Source organism: Pelobates fuscus, chromosome 8, assembly GCF_036172605.1.
Source record: "Pelobates fuscus isolate aPelFus1 chromosome 8, aPelFus1.pri, whole genome shotgun sequence".
NCBI lineage: Eukaryota > Metazoa > Chordata > Amphibia > Anura > Pelobatidae > Pelobates > Pelobates fuscus.
Window position 1 is genome coordinate 48968447 of NC_086324.1, and position 19303 is coordinate 48987749.

The 19303-nt window shown below is 37.6% G+C and overlaps 1 protein-coding gene across 1 annotated transcript in view; it reads left to right on the plus strand.

Annotated features, from left to right (window-relative positions):
- Nucleotides 1-19303, plus strand: part of ITGA4 (integrin subunit alpha 4) — a 90526-nt gene that overhangs the window by 69117 nt on the left and 2106 nt on the right. Inside the window, exons 18-26 of the mRNA XM_063428677.1 lie at nucleotides 5003-5153; nucleotides 6411-6509; nucleotides 8893-8972; nucleotides 10576-10665; nucleotides 13225-13315; nucleotides 15377-15484; nucleotides 16850-16969; nucleotides 17306-17425; nucleotides 18732-18827. Coding sequence (XP_063284747.1) covers nucleotides 5003-5153; nucleotides 6411-6509; nucleotides 8893-8972; nucleotides 10576-10665; nucleotides 13225-13315; nucleotides 15377-15484; nucleotides 16850-16969; nucleotides 17306-17425; nucleotides 18732-18827 — 955 coding nt within the window. The remainder of the gene's footprint in view (nucleotides 1-5002; nucleotides 5154-6410; nucleotides 6510-8892; nucleotides 8973-10575; nucleotides 10666-13224; nucleotides 13316-15376; nucleotides 15485-16849; nucleotides 16970-17305; nucleotides 17426-18731; nucleotides 18828-19303) is intronic.

The following is a 19303-nucleotide window of genomic DNA, read 5'->3' on the forward strand; positions in this document are numbered from 1 at the left end:
TTCGCTCTAAGTCATAGGAGAAGTACTCTAGGACACCCTGACGCGCGCGTTTCGCCCGACCTGGCGACCAGGCTTTCTTTATTGCAAGTTCTGTTTAATTAAGATTTTCTTATCCCCTGCTATGTTAATAGCTCGCTAGACCCTGCAAGAGCCTCCTGTATGTGATTAAAGTTCAATTTAGAGATTGAGATACAATTATTTAAGGTAAATTACATCTGTTTGAAAGTAAAACCAGTTTTTTTTTTTCATGCAGGCTCTGTCAATCATAGCCAGGGGAGGTGTGGCTAGGGCTGCATAAACAGAAACAAAGTGATTTAACTCCTAAATGACAGTGAATTGAGCAGTGAAATTGCAGGAGAATGATCTATACACTAAAACTGCTTTATTTAGCTAAAGTAATTTAGGTGAATATAGTGTTCCTTTAAGTGTATTTTTACACTTTCAGGATAAGGCTGCTGTAAGTGATGACATCACAGAGAGTTATGTTATTTGAGCAAAAAAAATTAATAATAATAAAAACCTTTAGTACCCTAGCATTCTGTATGGCTGTACAAAGGGGAAATAAGTAGAACATTTAATTTTTGCATTTGGTATACATGGACAATGCTGTAATAAAAACATACGGTAACATTTGGTCCTTAAAAGCAAAACACACACACAACTAGCATCACGAACGGGAACCTAACATACACATTGCGCCTAATGCGTGTTAGTACCTGGAGTTTTCATTGATATATTTACAGCTTTATATTGATATCTATACCTATTTCACTCTTACGATAACTCTCTATTGTCATTAAAAAAAATCAATGAGATAATAGTGACCACTTGGTTAATATAAAAAGAGGAAGTATATAAGGCCAATAGAGAATCTATTTCCCCACTCCTACAGAAAACTGTCACCTCCCTTAGGTCTTATTCTAGAAAGAATATGTCTTCACAGGTCAATAACACAAGAATATCACTTTTCTATAAATCGTTATTACCAGTCATACAGCTTTATTCAAATTTACATCCCTCTTAACCATCGAAAGTCGTTGCTTCAAGAAGCTGTTAATCGCAGCTTGTTGTTGGGGTGTCCGCTCTATTTTGTGTGCCCACCCACAGTGCGTGACTTGGGTGTCTGGGAATGGCACATCTACAGTCTTGCAGCTTCCATTCTCTCTGGGGATATAGAGTTTGGTAACACCTGCCTCTCCTTGTATTTCAACAACAGAGCCACATTTCAGCCGTTTTCAAAGCACAAACTATAATTGCATGGTTCTGCCACTGCTGCAAATCTAATATTAGTTTAATCCAGAAATAATGGTAATTGAGGTCTAGAAATTCCAAATGCAGACATGACACATATGGCAGATTTGTTATATTTCTGCGCTCTCTGCATAGCGACATTTGTATGTATAATTGTAAGCTCTCTGGAAAATGTAGAGAAGGCTTCCCTTGCTCTAAGATCTGATATGTATCAAGAATAATATACCTAAAAAGATTTTAAAAAGTAAAAAAATTTCATTATTGGACATAAAAATGTAATAAACTAACTACATTTTTTTGACATGGACAAATTATGTTCTATAAACGTTTATATAGAATGTTTTGAATTATATATAATACTCACTGTCCACCCCTTACCAGTGTCACACATTTATTTAGTAGCCAGTGTTAACCAGAAAAATTGGGAGCATTCATGTATGTGCTGCAATAGCATTAACTTCCAGAGATAGCATCCATGGATGATGTGATAGTTTGCATGCAGTGTTCATGGCTAATATTGACTGACCACTTAAATGACAACAGGTTATATTTTTACATAAGGGGGATCTGTATACATGAAAACACTCCATAACATGTAACAATTAATAGAAATATCTCAACATAAGTCTTCAATCTTTTTTTTTTTTCTGATACTGAGCGTTGTGTATCATGACATCATGTCCAATGATCTCTTCGGAGAATTGCCATCTCCTGGCATACGGCTGCTATTCTTGGTGGCCATTTCCACTGGGAAATGAGCCTGGCTAATGAGAGATTTGATAAGACTGCAGGTCTTGATTGAGGGACCTTTATTCTCAACAAACAAGAAATCCCTTTTCTTCCCAGGGAATTTGGTTGTCCAGGAATACCTGCCGTGATATGCAGAAGGGGACTCCATAGTCCTCTAGCAAGGCCGTGTGTGTTTGTATACATATCATTAATGTACAATAGGTGAATGTGCAGTATGAACAGGAATAGAAGGTGTGAGGACCTTACCTTACCGTCCAAGGGGGTTTGATATAGTTAAGCAAAACATAATTGTAAAATACATTTCATACATAGTTAAACTGGTTGCAAAGAGAGTTTATCATAAATACAGGTTCCCTTTAATATTTCATGGCTGGGATTCTGCTGGCATGGCTAATCTCCATTATGATCCATACATATTTATCCTTGTTAATAAACATGTATGTCCCATCCAGGATCCTCTGGTCTGCAAAAAACAGCAGCGGATTCTCACATTAGAGACCTCTAGTGTTGAATCGTTCCTCTCTTACTGGCTCTATTATACTCTCCCCCAGTCTTCATTACTTCTGTAAAGGGACCCTATAGGCACCCAGACCACATCAGCTCATTAAAGCGATCTTGGTGCAATGCCCCTGTCCCCTTAACCCTGCAATTGTAATTATTGCAGTTTCTGAGAAAATTGCATAATTTATATTGTAGGGTTAAGACTGCCTCTAGTGTCTGTCAAACAAACAGCCTCTAGTGGCACTTCCTGGTGGTTAGGCGATGTTTGCATGAGGACATCCAGTGTCAGGCAAAACCCCATAGGAAAGCATTGAAGCAATGCTTTCCTATTGCGAGGGCCTAATGCGCTCATGGTGCTTGCTGTCAGTTAAACCGTTAACAGTCTTCATCCCTCACTACTTCCCACACTTCACTAACCTGCCAGTTGTATCACTTAATATTAGCAAACCTTGTAACCCCAAAGTAATATTTTTTTTTTTAACTGCCCCATGTATGTCGTCATTGGCCAGTTAATTATAAATGAGACACCGCTGTTGTAGTCTGCTGCCTCCTTCATTAACAAGCTTGTTGACATATTCCGTGTTTTTGTCCAATCCAACGCTTCTCATAGATAAGTGCATGCTAGGCAAGCGTCACCCTCATCCTTCCAAATTCTTCTCATAGCACTGAATACAATGTTTCCCATTCCCTGTGATCAGCATTTGATTACATTCACTGTCAACTTCACATACCCGAGTCAAACTCTGTTATTCCCGTGGAAGCACCTTCAGGAAGACAGCCACTAGTTGTGTGTTTAGCCATGCAATGTAAACATTGGTGTAGCTGTAAAAGAGCAATATTTTACATTACAGGACTAAACCTGCAGGGACACTGCCTATAATCGAATCCTTATGTCTGCACAATCTGCAGTATGCATAGGAATAATATGTAGAGAACAGATAGTGCACTGTGTGTTTGGTCACATGCTGCTTTTTCAAATTCCAGTGCTGGTTTTATCTCAAAACAGTGTTCAGAGGGAACACTGGAAATTCACAGATTCTTGACACAGCATTCCAAGGGTTAAGTATTCGTGCTGTAAAATGATATTCTCTGAGTGCACTATCTGGACTTCTTGCATATTAAGCTGATCTTAAGTAGATAAATACATTTCACAAGCTTGCCTTGATTTTTTTCAAATAATGATTTCAAGTAATTGTGATCGCGTATTCAATATGTTTCTCTGTAATGTGCTGTTGTCTTTGAACCTGGCTGTTTGTGGACGTTCCCACCTTCTATTGCTTGTCTCTGTGCCAGCTACTCTCCCCAAGGTGAGCGATGAGTAATGCCTTGGTTTTCAGCCAAATCATTCTATTATATGTCAGTTTCTATTGCAAGTTCAACTGACATTTTTCACGAGACGAGAAAGGCAATAAAAACAGCTACATCTATTTACCAGCTCCAGTTAAATAAAGAGGTCTGTCATTGTTTTAGGAATTATGCTTTTGTTTTTGTTTTTTTTCTGTGTTGCAACACCATAATCACTATCGTGTCTGTTCAATAAATCGGTAAATATCAGAAAGTAATGAACTGAAAAGCTTGAATAATCCTTTTAGAGCAGGCTAAAGATGTCGAAGAGGACTATATCCAGAAAATATTGGACTTCTTTTTCAACACCCCCCCCCCCCCCCCCCATTATTCACATGATTAGTTGCTTAGCCGCACACCAAAATCGCCAGTCATCAATAAAAAGAAGGAAAATGCAGAATGAATTGTGATAGACACAAACAGGGCTATTCACTAAAGTGAGAATTCCAAGTGAAATAAACGTGAATTTTACATTTAAGATCAAAATAGCTGAACTGGAAAATTTCTAGAAGTCAGATATGCTTTCAATTCAACTACTCTGGTCTTTAATTTTAAATTCACTTTGAATTTACGTAGAATTCTTGCTTTAGTAAAATAGCCATGTATAATAGTCATTACCATGCCAATAGATCTGAATCTACTACAACTAAAACTAAGGGGAGCTTGTTTTCCCTACAGAGCAGCCTGCCCCCGGGCCACATAATGTTGGACTGAGCACACATCTGTTTAAAAAAATATATATATATATCATGTTAATTGTCAACAATATAGCAAAATTAGAAGAAAAAAAAAATCACAGGATGTCTAGCAGAAGTATTTTCTTAGTCAAGGGTTCACCAATTTCCACTTATAAGAGTAGTGTTTCATTCTATATACGAAAAAACAATTGTCCACAGCTTACTTAAGGGAGGAAAAATGCATAGACAATGTGTGGATTTGGGGTGCGTATTTAATGGCTAGATCCTTTCTGTGTATCTGCTATGAGCTCCCCACAGCTCCCTTTAATGTATGATACAGGTAAATATTTATTAAATTAGTCAGACTGTATCCCAATTGTCAGAAATATAGACAGGGCAACAATGTTTTCTGGGGCATCTTGCCAATTTGCCAGATTGCAAATGAAAATACTGATACATGTCTACTTATTTTTTTTCAGAGCTTTTGAAAACAAAACGTACCTTGTAGTTGGAGGCTCGAAGACTTTAATGATCAACGTTTCTCTGTACAATGCTGGAGATGATGCATATCAGTCTACCCTACAGATGCGACTCCCCAAAGGGGTTAACTTTATAAAAGTTCTGGACTTGGTAAGCGTTTAATCTTCAGTTCAGCAGTGATACACTGAATGGGCTAGACAGTAGTGTGGACTGTTAAATGGTGGGAGATGATTTTATTAACGCTTTTGGAACATGGCATAACAGCACTACTGTTGCACTCTTCTGTAGCGTTACATTAATTTTCTGTTTAATTGCATAGCAGGCTTTAGTGAGCCAGCGGAATCTGAATAGGCATGTGACATAATCACACAACAATATGTATTAGTTATCAGCTTCTTACACAGGCTCACAGACGGACAATCTCACTGACACACACAAGATCACTGACACACACAGACAAACTTAGTACAGACAAGCTTTCTGGCACACATACATGCTTACTACAGACAAACTCACTGATATATACACAGAAGCTTACTACAGACAAACTCACTGACACACACATGCTCCTTATAGGCAAGCTCACTGACACACACATGCTCACTACAGACCAGCTCACTGACACACATATTAGATCACTCTCACTCACAGCCGCAGTGTATTTGAAGCCTACCTGACAGTGAATACTGTGGAAGCCCTGGGAGGTGAAAACTTAATTTCCTGGCCTCTTCCTACTGATAAGTTCCGCTTCTTGAGAGCAGGGGCAGAACTTCAGTGCAGGACAGAGCAGGAGAGGCACAGAAAGCTCCCTCCCTGCAGTGCTCCCTCCGGACTCCCGCAGCCTTAATGTGGCTGCTCCAGCCCCCAGCACTTTCCTCCATGATTCTCTCAGACTGGGAAATTATTTAAATAGTATTAGGGCTGCCTTTTCAGACTCAAGTGCCGCAGCTCACCGGGAAATTTCCCGGTATCCCGGTGGGCCAGTTCTGCTCATGGGTCAACATTATTGGCAAATAGAGGGGATATATTGCAAAAGAATGTGTATGGTTTAGAAGACATTATCTTGGACAATGAAACAATTCTAATGAAGTTTTTAGGTTGCTTAAAAAAAAGATGTGTTATTAGTGTATTATTAGACCATAGAATTCTAAAAGGTTACATCTGCCTTGCTGGGATTCAAAGCTGCAAGCTGAACATTTGAACAGTTACTGCAGTGTGTTCTTTAACCAGCTAATCCATCTCACCTGCCTATTAGTTTGTCACATAGACTCCTAGAATGAAAGCCAATATAGCATCAGTAAGTGTTGTGCTCTTGAAAATGCTTATTACCTTTCTGTTAAAACAGAAAAATTATATTTTGTTTTATAGCTTCGCACACATGACATTATTTTTTATTTTTATTTGCAGCCTGAAAAACAGATAAACTGTGACGTTAATGAAGAAGAAAATCAGCTGATAACATTGTCTTGCAGTGTTGGTCTCTACTATGTCGATTCACATTCAAAGGTACGTTAAACTGATGATGTGCATATCTTTTCTCATAATCTAACCTGGTAACATTAGTATACAATTGTCTCATTTGAAAACTGTAGCTTTGAAATACACCGTTGCCTCACTCTGCAGGCTGAAAAAAATGATGTACATTCTTTTTTTTTTTTTTCATATTTTCCTGCTTCTACTTCTTCTTTCTTATGCCTTCCACACCCACTCTAGGGAGGACACTGATCTAACCAATCAGTGTCCTATCCCTAGTGATGCTGGAAAAGTGCACTTGGCATGTGTGGCAAACTCACCCACTTAAGGGAGTTTGCCATGAGTTTTTGGAGGGGCCTGCTTGCCCGCCTCTTGCCCTGTGACTATGGCCCCTGGGATGTATTGCCCTTTAAAAATGTTATTTGTGCATATTGGATTTTATTTCACTGTTTCTGCCCCTTTAAATACTCTGAGAAGGGATTTGTACTTTTGCTATGGCACTTCGGATGCAGCCAAAGTGCCGAAGTACTCAAAGTGGCTGCCATTCGACAAACGAACACGTGGCGGCGGCCATTTTAATCCAGCCGAACGCGGTCAGCTGTGTTTTTCCGTAGAGTTCATGGAACTAAAATCGGATACTCGATGACATGAACACCGCTGAAGATTTACCTTCTTTGGAACTTTCCCATTCCCAATTCGAACGCCACATTAACACTGCTATTTGCACGAACGGCACCCATTTGTGCATTTGAACTGGGATGAATAGACCGACCGCACAGCCCAAATCTGTGGAACTGTTTTGGGCATGAAAGTGTGCGTGCGTACGGTCGGTCAAAAGAGACTACCAGCTAACTCCCGAACGGCTGAACGGATTCAAATGAATTTTGGATATGTTGTTCCCATAATTATGCTGTTTCTAATAATGCAAAGTTTTATGTGAATGTGATGTGTAATTTTAAAGTTATAGAAAATGTGTAAAAAGTATATTTTTCTGCCTGTGGTAATAACGTTAGTTCATTGTGTTGAGGTAATTGTATCACAGGCAGAGGGGAGGGTTTGTGTGTATTAGCTGGGAGTGTCTGACTGTACTGTTCGTTGTTGATTGGCTGTTCCACAAGGTCCACGGGGGTGGTAATCTCTCTTTACAGGAATTGTGTAGGGAGGGTGAGTATATCACAGGAAAAGGAGGCGTGGCCAGGGCTGCATTAACAAAGTAATTTAACTCCCAAATGGCAGAGAAATGAGCAGTGAGACTGTAGGGCCATGACCTTACATCAAAACTGCTTCATTAAGCTAAAGTAAGTTTGGTGCTTAGAATATCTTTTTAGCCATTTCATGTGTATTTCAAGAGAGCGTACTTTAAATCTATGCAGCATTTCTGTTAGTTAAAGTGAATAGATAAATCAGTCTTCCGATTTCCCTATGCTTGGCTCCATATGTGTAATAACTGTTGAGCTGTGCTATGATTGCATTTCCTGTCACTTACAGTCTTCGAATGGCTCTCTAGTCCTTTGCATTACACCACCAGGGACAAAATGGGAATGGTTAGTCCTCCATATTTTTCCATACATGGGTGCAGACCTGCAATATCCCCTTTTAACTTATTTTTGCCCTAACTGTTAACGGTTTACCATTACTTTAAAAAAAAAAAAAAAAAACTTAAAAAAGTAAAAACTAGAATAAGAGGAAAGAATTATATGAGCAGTAAAAAAAAAGTTATTTGATAAACAGTTTCCTGTACTTGTTGCAATATCTCTTACGTTATCTGCTATCTAAACACCATTACAAGAGCCTTTTGACTTTACTAAATGCAGATGAAGAGAAGTGCTTGACACTTGATCAACCACACGATATCTCCCTGCCAATTAAAAACACACTAGTCTTATGGCGTCTAAAACCATGTGAGTATGTTGATAACTATACGATGTAGTCATCACTAATCACTAATAAAACAATTATTCCATGCCACTGTAATGACTTATAATATAATCACTAGAAAACAGTTGTATAATGTATATTTACAATATATATATATATATATATATTTTTTTTTTTCATTATATATTGGACATTTATTATATTTTTGCTATATTTTATTACAGCATACATGATTACAGTGGCATGGAATAATTTTGCCTGGTAATATTACCAACTCGTATAGATGCCAATAGCACAGAAGTCTTTCATATGACATAAGGTGCCAAGATCAGAAAAGGGCACAAATCCAAGATTCATAAAATTTACGCTTTTTTTATATTACCTGGTCAAAATGTGAAATTCGTGAAAATGTTCAACGTGCTTTACTATTCCTTTAAAATGATTATTATTTTCTATCTGCCATTTCATATGAATGGGTGTTCAGAGCCAGCAGACTTGGAAACAAGCTAATATGAATACTTTGTTTCATTTCATACAGCAAGAGTTTTCATTCCTCCTGGATACAAGTTCCCTCAGCAAAGCAGAAGATGATCTTACACTCAACATTACAGCAAACTGGTAAATGTTTTCATATGACAATAATTCTGGTATTGTTGAATGGGTGAGGCAGTGGCTGAGTGACAGGCAACAGAGGGTTGTAGTCAATGTAGTATATAGAAAGCATGGTCTTGTCACCAGTGGGGTACCTCAGGGATCTGTACTTGGACCCATTCTCTTTAATATTTTTATTAGTGATATTGCAGAAGGCCTTGATGGTAAGGTGTGTCTTTTTGCTGATGATACTAAGATATGTAACAGGGTTGATGTTCCAGGAGGGATAAGCCAAATGGCAAATGATTTAGGTAAACTAGAAAAATGGTCAGAGCTGTGACATTTAATGTGGAAGATAATGAATCTTGGACGTAAAAACCCAAGGGCAGAGTCCTAACCTCAACATCTGATGAACGGGTTTTAGGAGTAAATATTTCCAATGACTTAAAGGTAGGCAGACAATGTAATAGAGCAGCATGAAATGCTAGCAGAATGCTTGGTTGTATAGTGAGAGGTATTAGCAGTAGAACGAGGGAGGTACTCATGCCATTGTATAGAACACTGGTGAAGCCTCACTTGGAGTACTGTACGCAGTACTGGAGACTGTATCTCCAGAAGGATATTGATAATTTGGAGAGAGTTAAGAGAAGGGCTAATAAACTGGTTCATGGATTGCAGGATAACACTTACCAGGAAAGGTTAAAGGATCTCAACATGTATAGCTTGGAGTAAAGACGAGACAGGGGGGATATGATAGAAACATTTAAATACATAAAGGGAATCAACACAGTAAAGGAGGAGACTATATTTAAAAGAAGAAAAACTATCACAACAAGAGGACATAGTCTTAAATTAGAGGAGCAAAGGTTTAAAAATAATATCAAGAAGTATTATTGCGACAGAATGCTGGTATGCCGTCACTTGGGCATCAATGGCTCCTTTGTTTGGGTGGGCTCTGGTAGGGAGAGACTAGATGACGCCGAACCAGAGACTGTGTGACCACGTGGGTGTGGGTTGGGACTTTCCCCTTTGTGACTCAGGGAGCTGAGTCACCTATTGTTGACTGTGTGTTATTCCCTTTACCTAATGCATAATGTTTTCCTGTGTATGCAAAGTAGGTGTTCTGTGATGGTGTGTTCTATTGGTTATTAATGGGCTTAGCGTGATTGGCTGTTTGTTTAGGTCCAGTTTGGTTGCTGTTCAAAATCTTTGTGTGTTTACTAATTAGTTTACTTGTATACAAATACCTGGGTGTGTCTAATAAAAATGAGTTCCTGTTCTACCCTCAAGCTGTGGGTGTCTACTGTGTTTGGGGGAGAGGTGTTAGCTGACTGAGGCTTTGTGAACAGGCTGACATCTGTGATTTGGTGGTGGGAAGAAGCGGTTCAGACGGGTGTATTCAGTTGGGGCACAGGGGACCCATCACAATTATTTTACTGAGAGAGTAGTGGATGCATGGAATAGCCTTCCAGCTGAAGTGGTAGAGGTTAACACAGTGAAGGAGGTTAAGAATGCGTGGGATAGGCATAAGGTTATCCTAGCTATAAGATAAGGTCAGGGACCTAATGCGAGTATTTAGAAAATCCTCATGTCTATTGGTCTAAATTTATTTGTTCTGGTTCAATCATAGTGAAAATGAAGTAAACCAAGGCATGTTATCGAACAATGTTGTGACTTTCGTCATACCAACAAGAAATGAGGTCAATCTCAATGTCATTGGGTACGTACAGTTTATATATGCACTTTTTCTCTTTGAAACTTCCCAATTTATCTTCTTTGTTATGTGTAGTGACTCTGTGTGTCTGTGTCAGGTTTATTCAATGTTCCAGGAATACTGGTAAACAGACAGGTTAAAATAAGCCATGTCCCATTGTAAAGTGCTACGTAATTTGTTGGCACTTTATAAAATATAATCATGTCAATCCCAAAAACCAGACAAAATTAACACATGTAATGATTACTGGAACCACAGAAGTGCAATATAACTATATCTCAGCACAATTTAACTATTACGTTTAACTTTACCATTAAGCACTTTTTCTTTCTCATAATAATTACATGGATCATCACAAACTCATTAAATGAAAGCTACTTCAGTTTCACATGTAGTAATTGATGTGCATTTCCAGTAATGTCTTTGTGACTTTATATTGGATGTATATTATGTTGTGTTCAGTTTACAGCTGTAGCACAAATAGACAGTATCAATGTTTATTATCATCAGGGGAGCACCGTTGTACAGATATTGGGAGTGGATAGATGTGTATGTGCAAACAGTATAGGGGAGATAACAGAAAACAAGAAAGAAGGCGTATACCGCGCCTAGGAATTTATATATGCAAAATATACATACATATATTCTTGGATATTCCAATAAGTCAGAACCTCGGAAAAGATTAAGATAAAAAATAATAGTGCAATACAGTAAATTTTATCTTAAAGCAGTAAATATAGCTGTGTACAGTCCACTCACATTTATATGAGCTATAACAGAGCTCAGCTGTGATGCGATTGGACGGTGCAATCCCCGTCTCTGGATATGTTGTTGTAGTTGCCACGAATATTTCCAAAGTGCAGTGTGCGTGGTTAATATAAAAAAGAAATAGCAGCCAATGGTGAAGTAAGTACTTTTCCGAGGTTCTGACTTATTGGAATATCCAAGAATATATGTATGTATATTTTGCATATATAAATTACTAGGCGTGGTATACGCCTTATTTCTTGTTTTCTGTTATCTATTCACAAGGTTTTGGGAATCCTTGTTTTGTATACTGCTGCCTGTTCACAATCTAATATAGCGAGCGCCTATTACCCCTTTTCTTTTTTGACAGTATGGGGGAGATGTAGGAAGGTTTTCTGGTCTAAAAATTGGTGCAAAACTGAAAAAGAGGAGTTGCCAATGGAATGTTCCTGCTGGTTTCCATGGTGACTGTCTCATTTTTTTTTTTTTTTTTAGTACCTTCGACCTCTTTTTAAAATAGTACACTTTGATACATTACCTCAAATATCAAAACAGTGATGTCAAATTGTATCACTTCAAATAAATATTGCACATCACCCAATCAAAGAATAACCTGTAATTGTTTTGAAAAATATATAGCCTGTAAATATAAAAATAATTACACCAAAAATGTATAAGTATTTAAAAAAAAAAAAACACAGTATGGGGCACCCGTGTGTGCATTATATTGAGCATGCTCACAGCTCTGGGAAAACGTGAGTGGTTCTGAGTTGCTGATTTTAATCTGTTTTGTGCTTATCCTATATTTGTATTTTCATTTTTTACAGAAATTATAAAAGTCAGAGAAGAATTATGTACAATTACATATTATATATTGTTCTTTGATTGGATGTTCAGCATTATTTACGGTGATACACATTGTGCACTTTTGCATCACATTTTTCTGGTTAGTTGTTTACATGGTTGTGTAGACCCTTTTAAATGCTCCATGCATAAAAAGATAAAGTTGTTGTTTTTTCCCACTTGGTTTGAATGCACACACACATTGCCATAGCTCTATTTAGTTAATTTATTTTTGTATCTCAATATGTCAAAATCAAATATAGCAAAATAGCAAATAAAGCAATTAACAGAAAATAATTAGTAAGTACATTAGCTCATAAAAGTCTCAGTAGGTGTATATATGTTAGACAATGGGTATTCTGTTCTCTCCCAAATAGTGCATTATTTACACATAAGTGAAAACCGATAACTTTTTATGACTTACTTATAATAATGTTAAAAAAAACACCATACATTTTTTTTTTAAATTATTGAGACACTGTACCCTGTTACTGGATTGTAGTGAAAAAAATTACAAAGTAAACAATGGATGTTAATACATGATATTTTCCATTATGACCTAGAGTAAAGCTGAACTATTTATGTTTATTTTCTGAAATCTGTTCTCACTCTGCCCTTTCATGCTTATTTTGTGTACATTCACGCTATCTAGGCATGAGATAAAATATTAAAGGGTAAATCATGACATAAAATTGCCCCATATTTTTTTAAATGTATTATATAGTTAATTCATTAAATAAAGAAAAAAATGCAAAAGGGAAAACAACAGTTTGTACTTGGACAGCAAGTGTCAGAAGGCAGGCCCCTACCTGAGCAGAAGGAGGCTCTCTAATCAGGAACGTCTTATTCTCACCCATGATGTCTGCTGATACCCAATAATCCCTGTACAGGTTTATGGCATATGTAGTTAAAGTAATAATAATAATAATAGGACATTAATTTCTCACCAAGCACTTTAACTTTATTTGCCTGCAGAATGGTGTCTCCTTTATCGCTTGTGTTTGGACCCTCTGAAGAGGAAATTGTTGCCCCATGTGTTATGGAGAAGATATCATTCACTTTTAATGTAAGAAAAACATTACAGTTTATAAATAACATTCTGATTACACAATATTGTTTGCATTTATATGCATTAAGTATGTGCTGAGAATGTCTGATTTTACAGAGATTACAGAGCATAAAATGTTCCTTTGGTTTTAGTTTGTAAAATACTCTGTTCTGTGTTGCTCAAAAGGGCACAATCTATTATTTTCCGTTATATCTTGTGTCCCATAAACTAGTTGTAGACTAGTCGGTTTTTTTTTATTTATTTTTTTAACTTGTGCTTTACACTCTAATTTGAGCTAATTGTAGCTACCAGTCTATAGCCTATTTGTTAAAAAAGAAATTACCATTTATGGCAACATTTCCTCCTAGAATTCAGTACAGTAGATTATAGACTGTCTGTCTGTCTGTCTCTAATCGTGACTTAGGCAAATATTCAGTAATTTTCATTTTTTTCATTGATCTAGCTTGTAACGGATCCCCTACACTCCGGCTGAGTATATCTGTTCTAAATCTCCAGAGTCCCAAGCTCAGTAGGGATTATAGCCCATGTCCCCCCAAGCATCAGCCTAGATGAAGGGGTAAAACAAATCTGTTTAATCCAGGCTCAATGGCCTGCTTTTATACAATACAGGGACACAGAAAACACGCCCACGAAATGTCCCCAAAATTCCATGTCACCACGACTAAGCATAAAATGACAAGTATAAAACATACAAAATCAAATTTTCCACCTAGGAACCCCAATAGTTTATACATCCCCGGATAGCCTGGATCTGAGCCCCCAACATATCCGAAAAGCGCTCCGATCCCATGAACACAGCTGAAACGCCACCAGGGTAAGGTTCTGACCGGCCGCGCACATGGTCCTACGCCCAAAACAGTTCCAGGGTGTTTTGTGCTTTTGCCGGTCAACTTCGGGAGTTCCATGCAGAAGAAATACCAAACGCACACTCTGGCTATTTAGTAGCGTATGTTTGTATGGTTCATACGAACAAAGCTACCGAACTGCGCTCTCCTGACATGTGTGGGAAGGAAGCAGGCGTTCGTCAAAGTTCAGCGGTGTTCAGGAGTTTCCGTGTCAGATTTTTAGTTCCATGAGATCGACGCCCAAACACCACTGCCTGCATTACCGCGAACCAGATAGCCGCCAACCCAGTTTCCACGTGCTCGTGCATATGAACGGCGGTCACCCAACTGCACAATTACAACACACGATAATTGAAGTGTCAGGAGTGGTTACCAGGGGTTAACAAGCCCAGAGGTGGTTCGCAGTTAGTGAATTTGTTCAGTTCCCAAACAGTACAAATAAACCCCATGAACCAAGTCTTTTTACCAGACTTTTCTATGGCCCATAGTCAGTGGGCAGGAGGCTAGCCTCCACACTCCTCCAGGAGCCTGTGGCGAACGTCCATGCAAGGGGGCGTTCGTCACATAGATGATCAGAGATTCTAGCAGATTATCTGCCTTTCCACATTATACACCAATAAAAATAATAAGTACACAATCCATAGTTAAACGTTGATTATCCATATTTTAGTTCTCTCTCTCATGTAAAATGTTGGACAATATAATCCACCTTTAATAACTATTTGCTACAAGGGTATATAATGAAGTAATCATTTGGCACATAATGATCTGGAGATGCATTACTTAGATCCATGATTATCTATTGCAGCTATGGGACTATACACCTTTTATATGGATTTCTGACTAGATGAAGACATTTCAGTATTTACTAAGCACATAGGGTAGATTATATTATAACTACTAATAAAGAAATGCATACACTAACATTTTTACCATCTGAGATTCTGAGTTATTGTAATTAAAGTACCACCTTCCATTCTCAGCACTGACCATTTTCTCTGGTCTGACATTCCATTTGGAACATGTGTAAATACTTATGATTTGCCAAACAGTCTGAAATGTCTATTCTGGGACTTATGTTACTTTCAACCTCACGATACAGTACATCATCAATAGTTTGGCTGATCACGTTTTAGCTGCTAATGCTTTATTTGTACCATAAAACACGTTCGAAGATAAATATGTACACTAATACTTAGCAATTTCAATTCAGGTAATCAATTCTGGATCCAGTCTTGCTCCCGGTGCCAAGCTGGAGATAATGATACCCAACACGTTTGCACCTAGCAAAATAAAATTGTTCAATTTGCTGGACGTCTCGGTGAGTTACATGTGATGCACAGTGATTATTTATGTGAAATAGACTGAAATGTATGGCACTGCTAATAATAAAGTATGCAAACTCGCTGACAATAGTGATTTCTATTGCTCTTGGGAGTGTTGTCCCAGTGATTGATTTATGGTGGGCAATAGCATGGGTACTGGTGAATGTTTTGTTTTCTGTTTCAAATTATTTTTCTCCCCAACAATATCATGAGGATAGGGTTTGGGGTGCAATTCTAAGAGTTGGGAACAACTGCCTAAAATTACATTCTAAGCACTATAACCACTTCATTTCATTGGTTATAATGCCTAGTGTCCCCTGGCAGTCAGCTTTAGCTATAGCAACTCATACAAGAGTGAGCCAGCAATTAAAGGTCAGCTGACTACTCAGTGCTGTGCTGCTCTGGCTAATGCAGAGGGACCAGGTTTTGAGCACTAAGGAACCCCTCATTCATTGTTAAACTGATCAAAAATGGTTTCACACTGAACTGTGAGCCTGCACCAGAGGTCTTTAGGAAACATAAGCACTAAAAATGCATGAAGGGGTTATGGTACTTAGGGAGTCCCTTTAAATATCTAAAAAGGGATCCATAGACACTCAGTTTATAAGACTTGTTCTAAATTTCTAACCTAATAGTGAATGTGCAATTTGAGACTTTGTTTGCTCCTATAACGTCTACTTCTCCAGGTTACTATAGGGAAAGTAGGTCTGTGCATGCAGTATTAGTCAGTCTCCGCACTGGTGGGCAGTGCAGTGACACCAGTCCAAAGCAGGCTTTAACCCTAGTGTCCTACTACAACCCTGCAAATTGTTGGAGGTAGGAAGCCGCACCCAGCATGCTTTGCGTTTTAGTTGTCTACAGTCAATCCTCAAGTGTCTAGTAAGAAATATACATGATTACAGAGTTTAATTGAAGTTCTAAAGAAGAGATTAAAGATATAATCATATACAGTATATCATTCATAATCATATAGTCAAGCAGGTGTTCCAAATGACGGGACAGATTCCTATTGTGTCCACAATGAAATGGCTATGTTTGCTTCCATAGAATAAACACGGAAGACATATATTAAGATTGTAAACTCAACAGGAAATCCTATTGTATATGCGGATTTATATTACCATGTTATTTTGTTTGAATACCCATACTTACCAAATCTCCGTAATAAAGTAATTTCAATGCAAAATCACGAAGTGCATAGGATAAAGAATTAAAACAAGATGGGAAGCGATACAGAAGATAGCGTTGCCACAGTGTCACCATAGGACTACCTGTTGTAATAATTTTGAGGTAAATGTTTTTTAAAGAATACATTATTAATTAATAGGCTGAATATTTTATATTGTGTTTATTCATCGCAGACTACTGCTGGACAGTGTTCGTTTACAAATTATTTTCGAGAATGTGATACGCCAAAGAAAAATGGAACAATGTTTGGGGATCTAGTTGCCTTCTTTTCAAAACCTGAGAAGAGGGTATTGGTAAGTGTCTTATAGTAATTTAAGTACGCACTTGTACATAACGTACAAGTTATTGCATTAGTTACTTAGACTTACTGTTTCAGGAACATTACCATCAAACATGCACAAGTGCGTATATATGCTGATATGTCCGTCTTTTTTTAAGAAAATACACATCCTATAAGAATACAACTAAAGTTCAAACAATGGAACATGGTGAAAAAATGTGTAAAAACTAAATTTATAGCTAAGACGTGTCAATAGCCAAAACAGCAGTAGTCCATGGATTAATCTGCTTCACTGACTATTGGCTATTTTTATTCAAACTATTAAAAACAATGATTTGTTTTTACTCAGTTCTGCTTTGAAGATGATTCTTCTTGCATACACATTTCATGTTCGTTTGGAGACTTGGAAAGTGAAAATGAGGTAATCGTGGCAGTACAGCTTGAACTAAATCTTCTACTTCTGGAAATGGTAAGTGGTTAAGAAATCATTTACGTTTTACTGACCAGTGAATTATGCTGACCTGAAATAAGAATTAGAAAATTCAGGCTAAAGTAGTCAATAGTTGGAATATGTGGCTTATTCTGGTTTATTTAGCAAACTGTGAATTGTGGGGTATTTACAAAACAATTGCAGATTCTAGAGCTAAAAAGCCGGGTTTGAAAAATAGTTTACCGGTATCTAAAGAATTGTTATAGCTTGGTTATTCCGACCTAAAACTTGCCTTTCTCTACAATTAAGGGAGAAGTGCCTAAACGCCATTGTGATCTTATATAAGCTTAATAAATAACGTATCAGTAATACAAAAATGGTTTACATCAGAAAATCTCTGAATTTTATAGGTATTTTTCTCTTTTATTTTTAACCCCTTAAGGACCAAACTTCTGGAATAAAAGGGAATCATGACATGCCACACATGTCATGTGTCCTTAAGGGGTTAAATTGTATACCATCAGGCCTTTCTGAGGAATAAACATGTGAATCAATATAGTGAATATATGGCGCTGTACTAACAAAATAACACGTGATAGAAAATGTACAAACACTCCAAGGTTGTTCACTCACAGGTACAATCAATAAATACAAAACTAGAACGTGGAGGGTGCGCTAAACGGTATGAAAACAATGTATATACTTATCCACGTGGATATAGCAGTTTATTACTCTGTTGAGAAGTATACATATTGTTTTCATACTGTTAAGCACACCTTCTACTTTTTTGTTTTGTATTGCTTCCTGAGGAATGTTTGAAGTAAAAAATATAAAAGGTGTGTGTGTATATATATATATATATATATTGATATATAAACAATACACCCTGGTAAATCCACTTAAATAAAGCCAATATCTTTTGGTAGGTGGCTGTGTTTATCGTGTCACTAAATGTAAAATCTAGTTATACAAGAAATGGACGGTGTCTCATACCGATTCGGAGTATGTGTTGCATGGAGCAATAAAGGAAAATTTATAAATGTTCTATTACTGATTCAGTAACCATTTAAGGGAAATAATAGATCATTTTAGTGAATATCCCTGGGAGTGTTTTGATAATTTGGCGATTCATTCTGTTCGTGTAGGCTGAACTTTTGTTGTAGAATTGAAATAGTGAAAGGAAAAGAGAGAAGTCCTCACAATTACAAATGGCTTCCTTTAGCTAACCAAGGAGAAATCGTTTCAATCAAAGTACAGATTAATTCTGCAAATAAGAACATTTACATTCTAATGTGCACCTTACTGCAATAAACTATTCAATTGTACTATTGTTTTCCCTTTTCAGGATGAATCTTCAGTGATTGTGTTTATGACAACTGCTATGGCAGGACACGAGGCAAACCCAAAAGTGATTAACATGAACCCAAATAAGCAAACACATGTAAGTGCTTTTTGTAAACACAGGGATGTGAAATTGTATTTATTTGATGTTGACCAACAACTTGCATGTATCATTGTTACTTAGGGCAGGGGTGGACAATCTAAGGCACACAAAGTTCCTGGACTCAAATGGGCCAGCTGGGAAGATCAGAGAGCCTCCCAGCCTGCCCAGAGTGCAAGGGAGTCTATGGCCTGCATCTGGCACTTCTTTGTGATTCAGAATATTGCCATAGCAATGCGTTGCCTCACCAGAAAGGAGACAGGAGCTCAAGTGGTCTGCACTCGTGGTAAGTGCAGACCTCAGAGATCCACAAATCAGACTATCCCCTGCAAACACTTTTCCCTCATACAAATCCCACAAACCACAACAGCATTCAACACAGATGCAATACCACAGACAACCCACATCACACTACAATTATTGAAAGCACTACATCCAAACATTTAACATCACAGAGTACACACATACATAACACA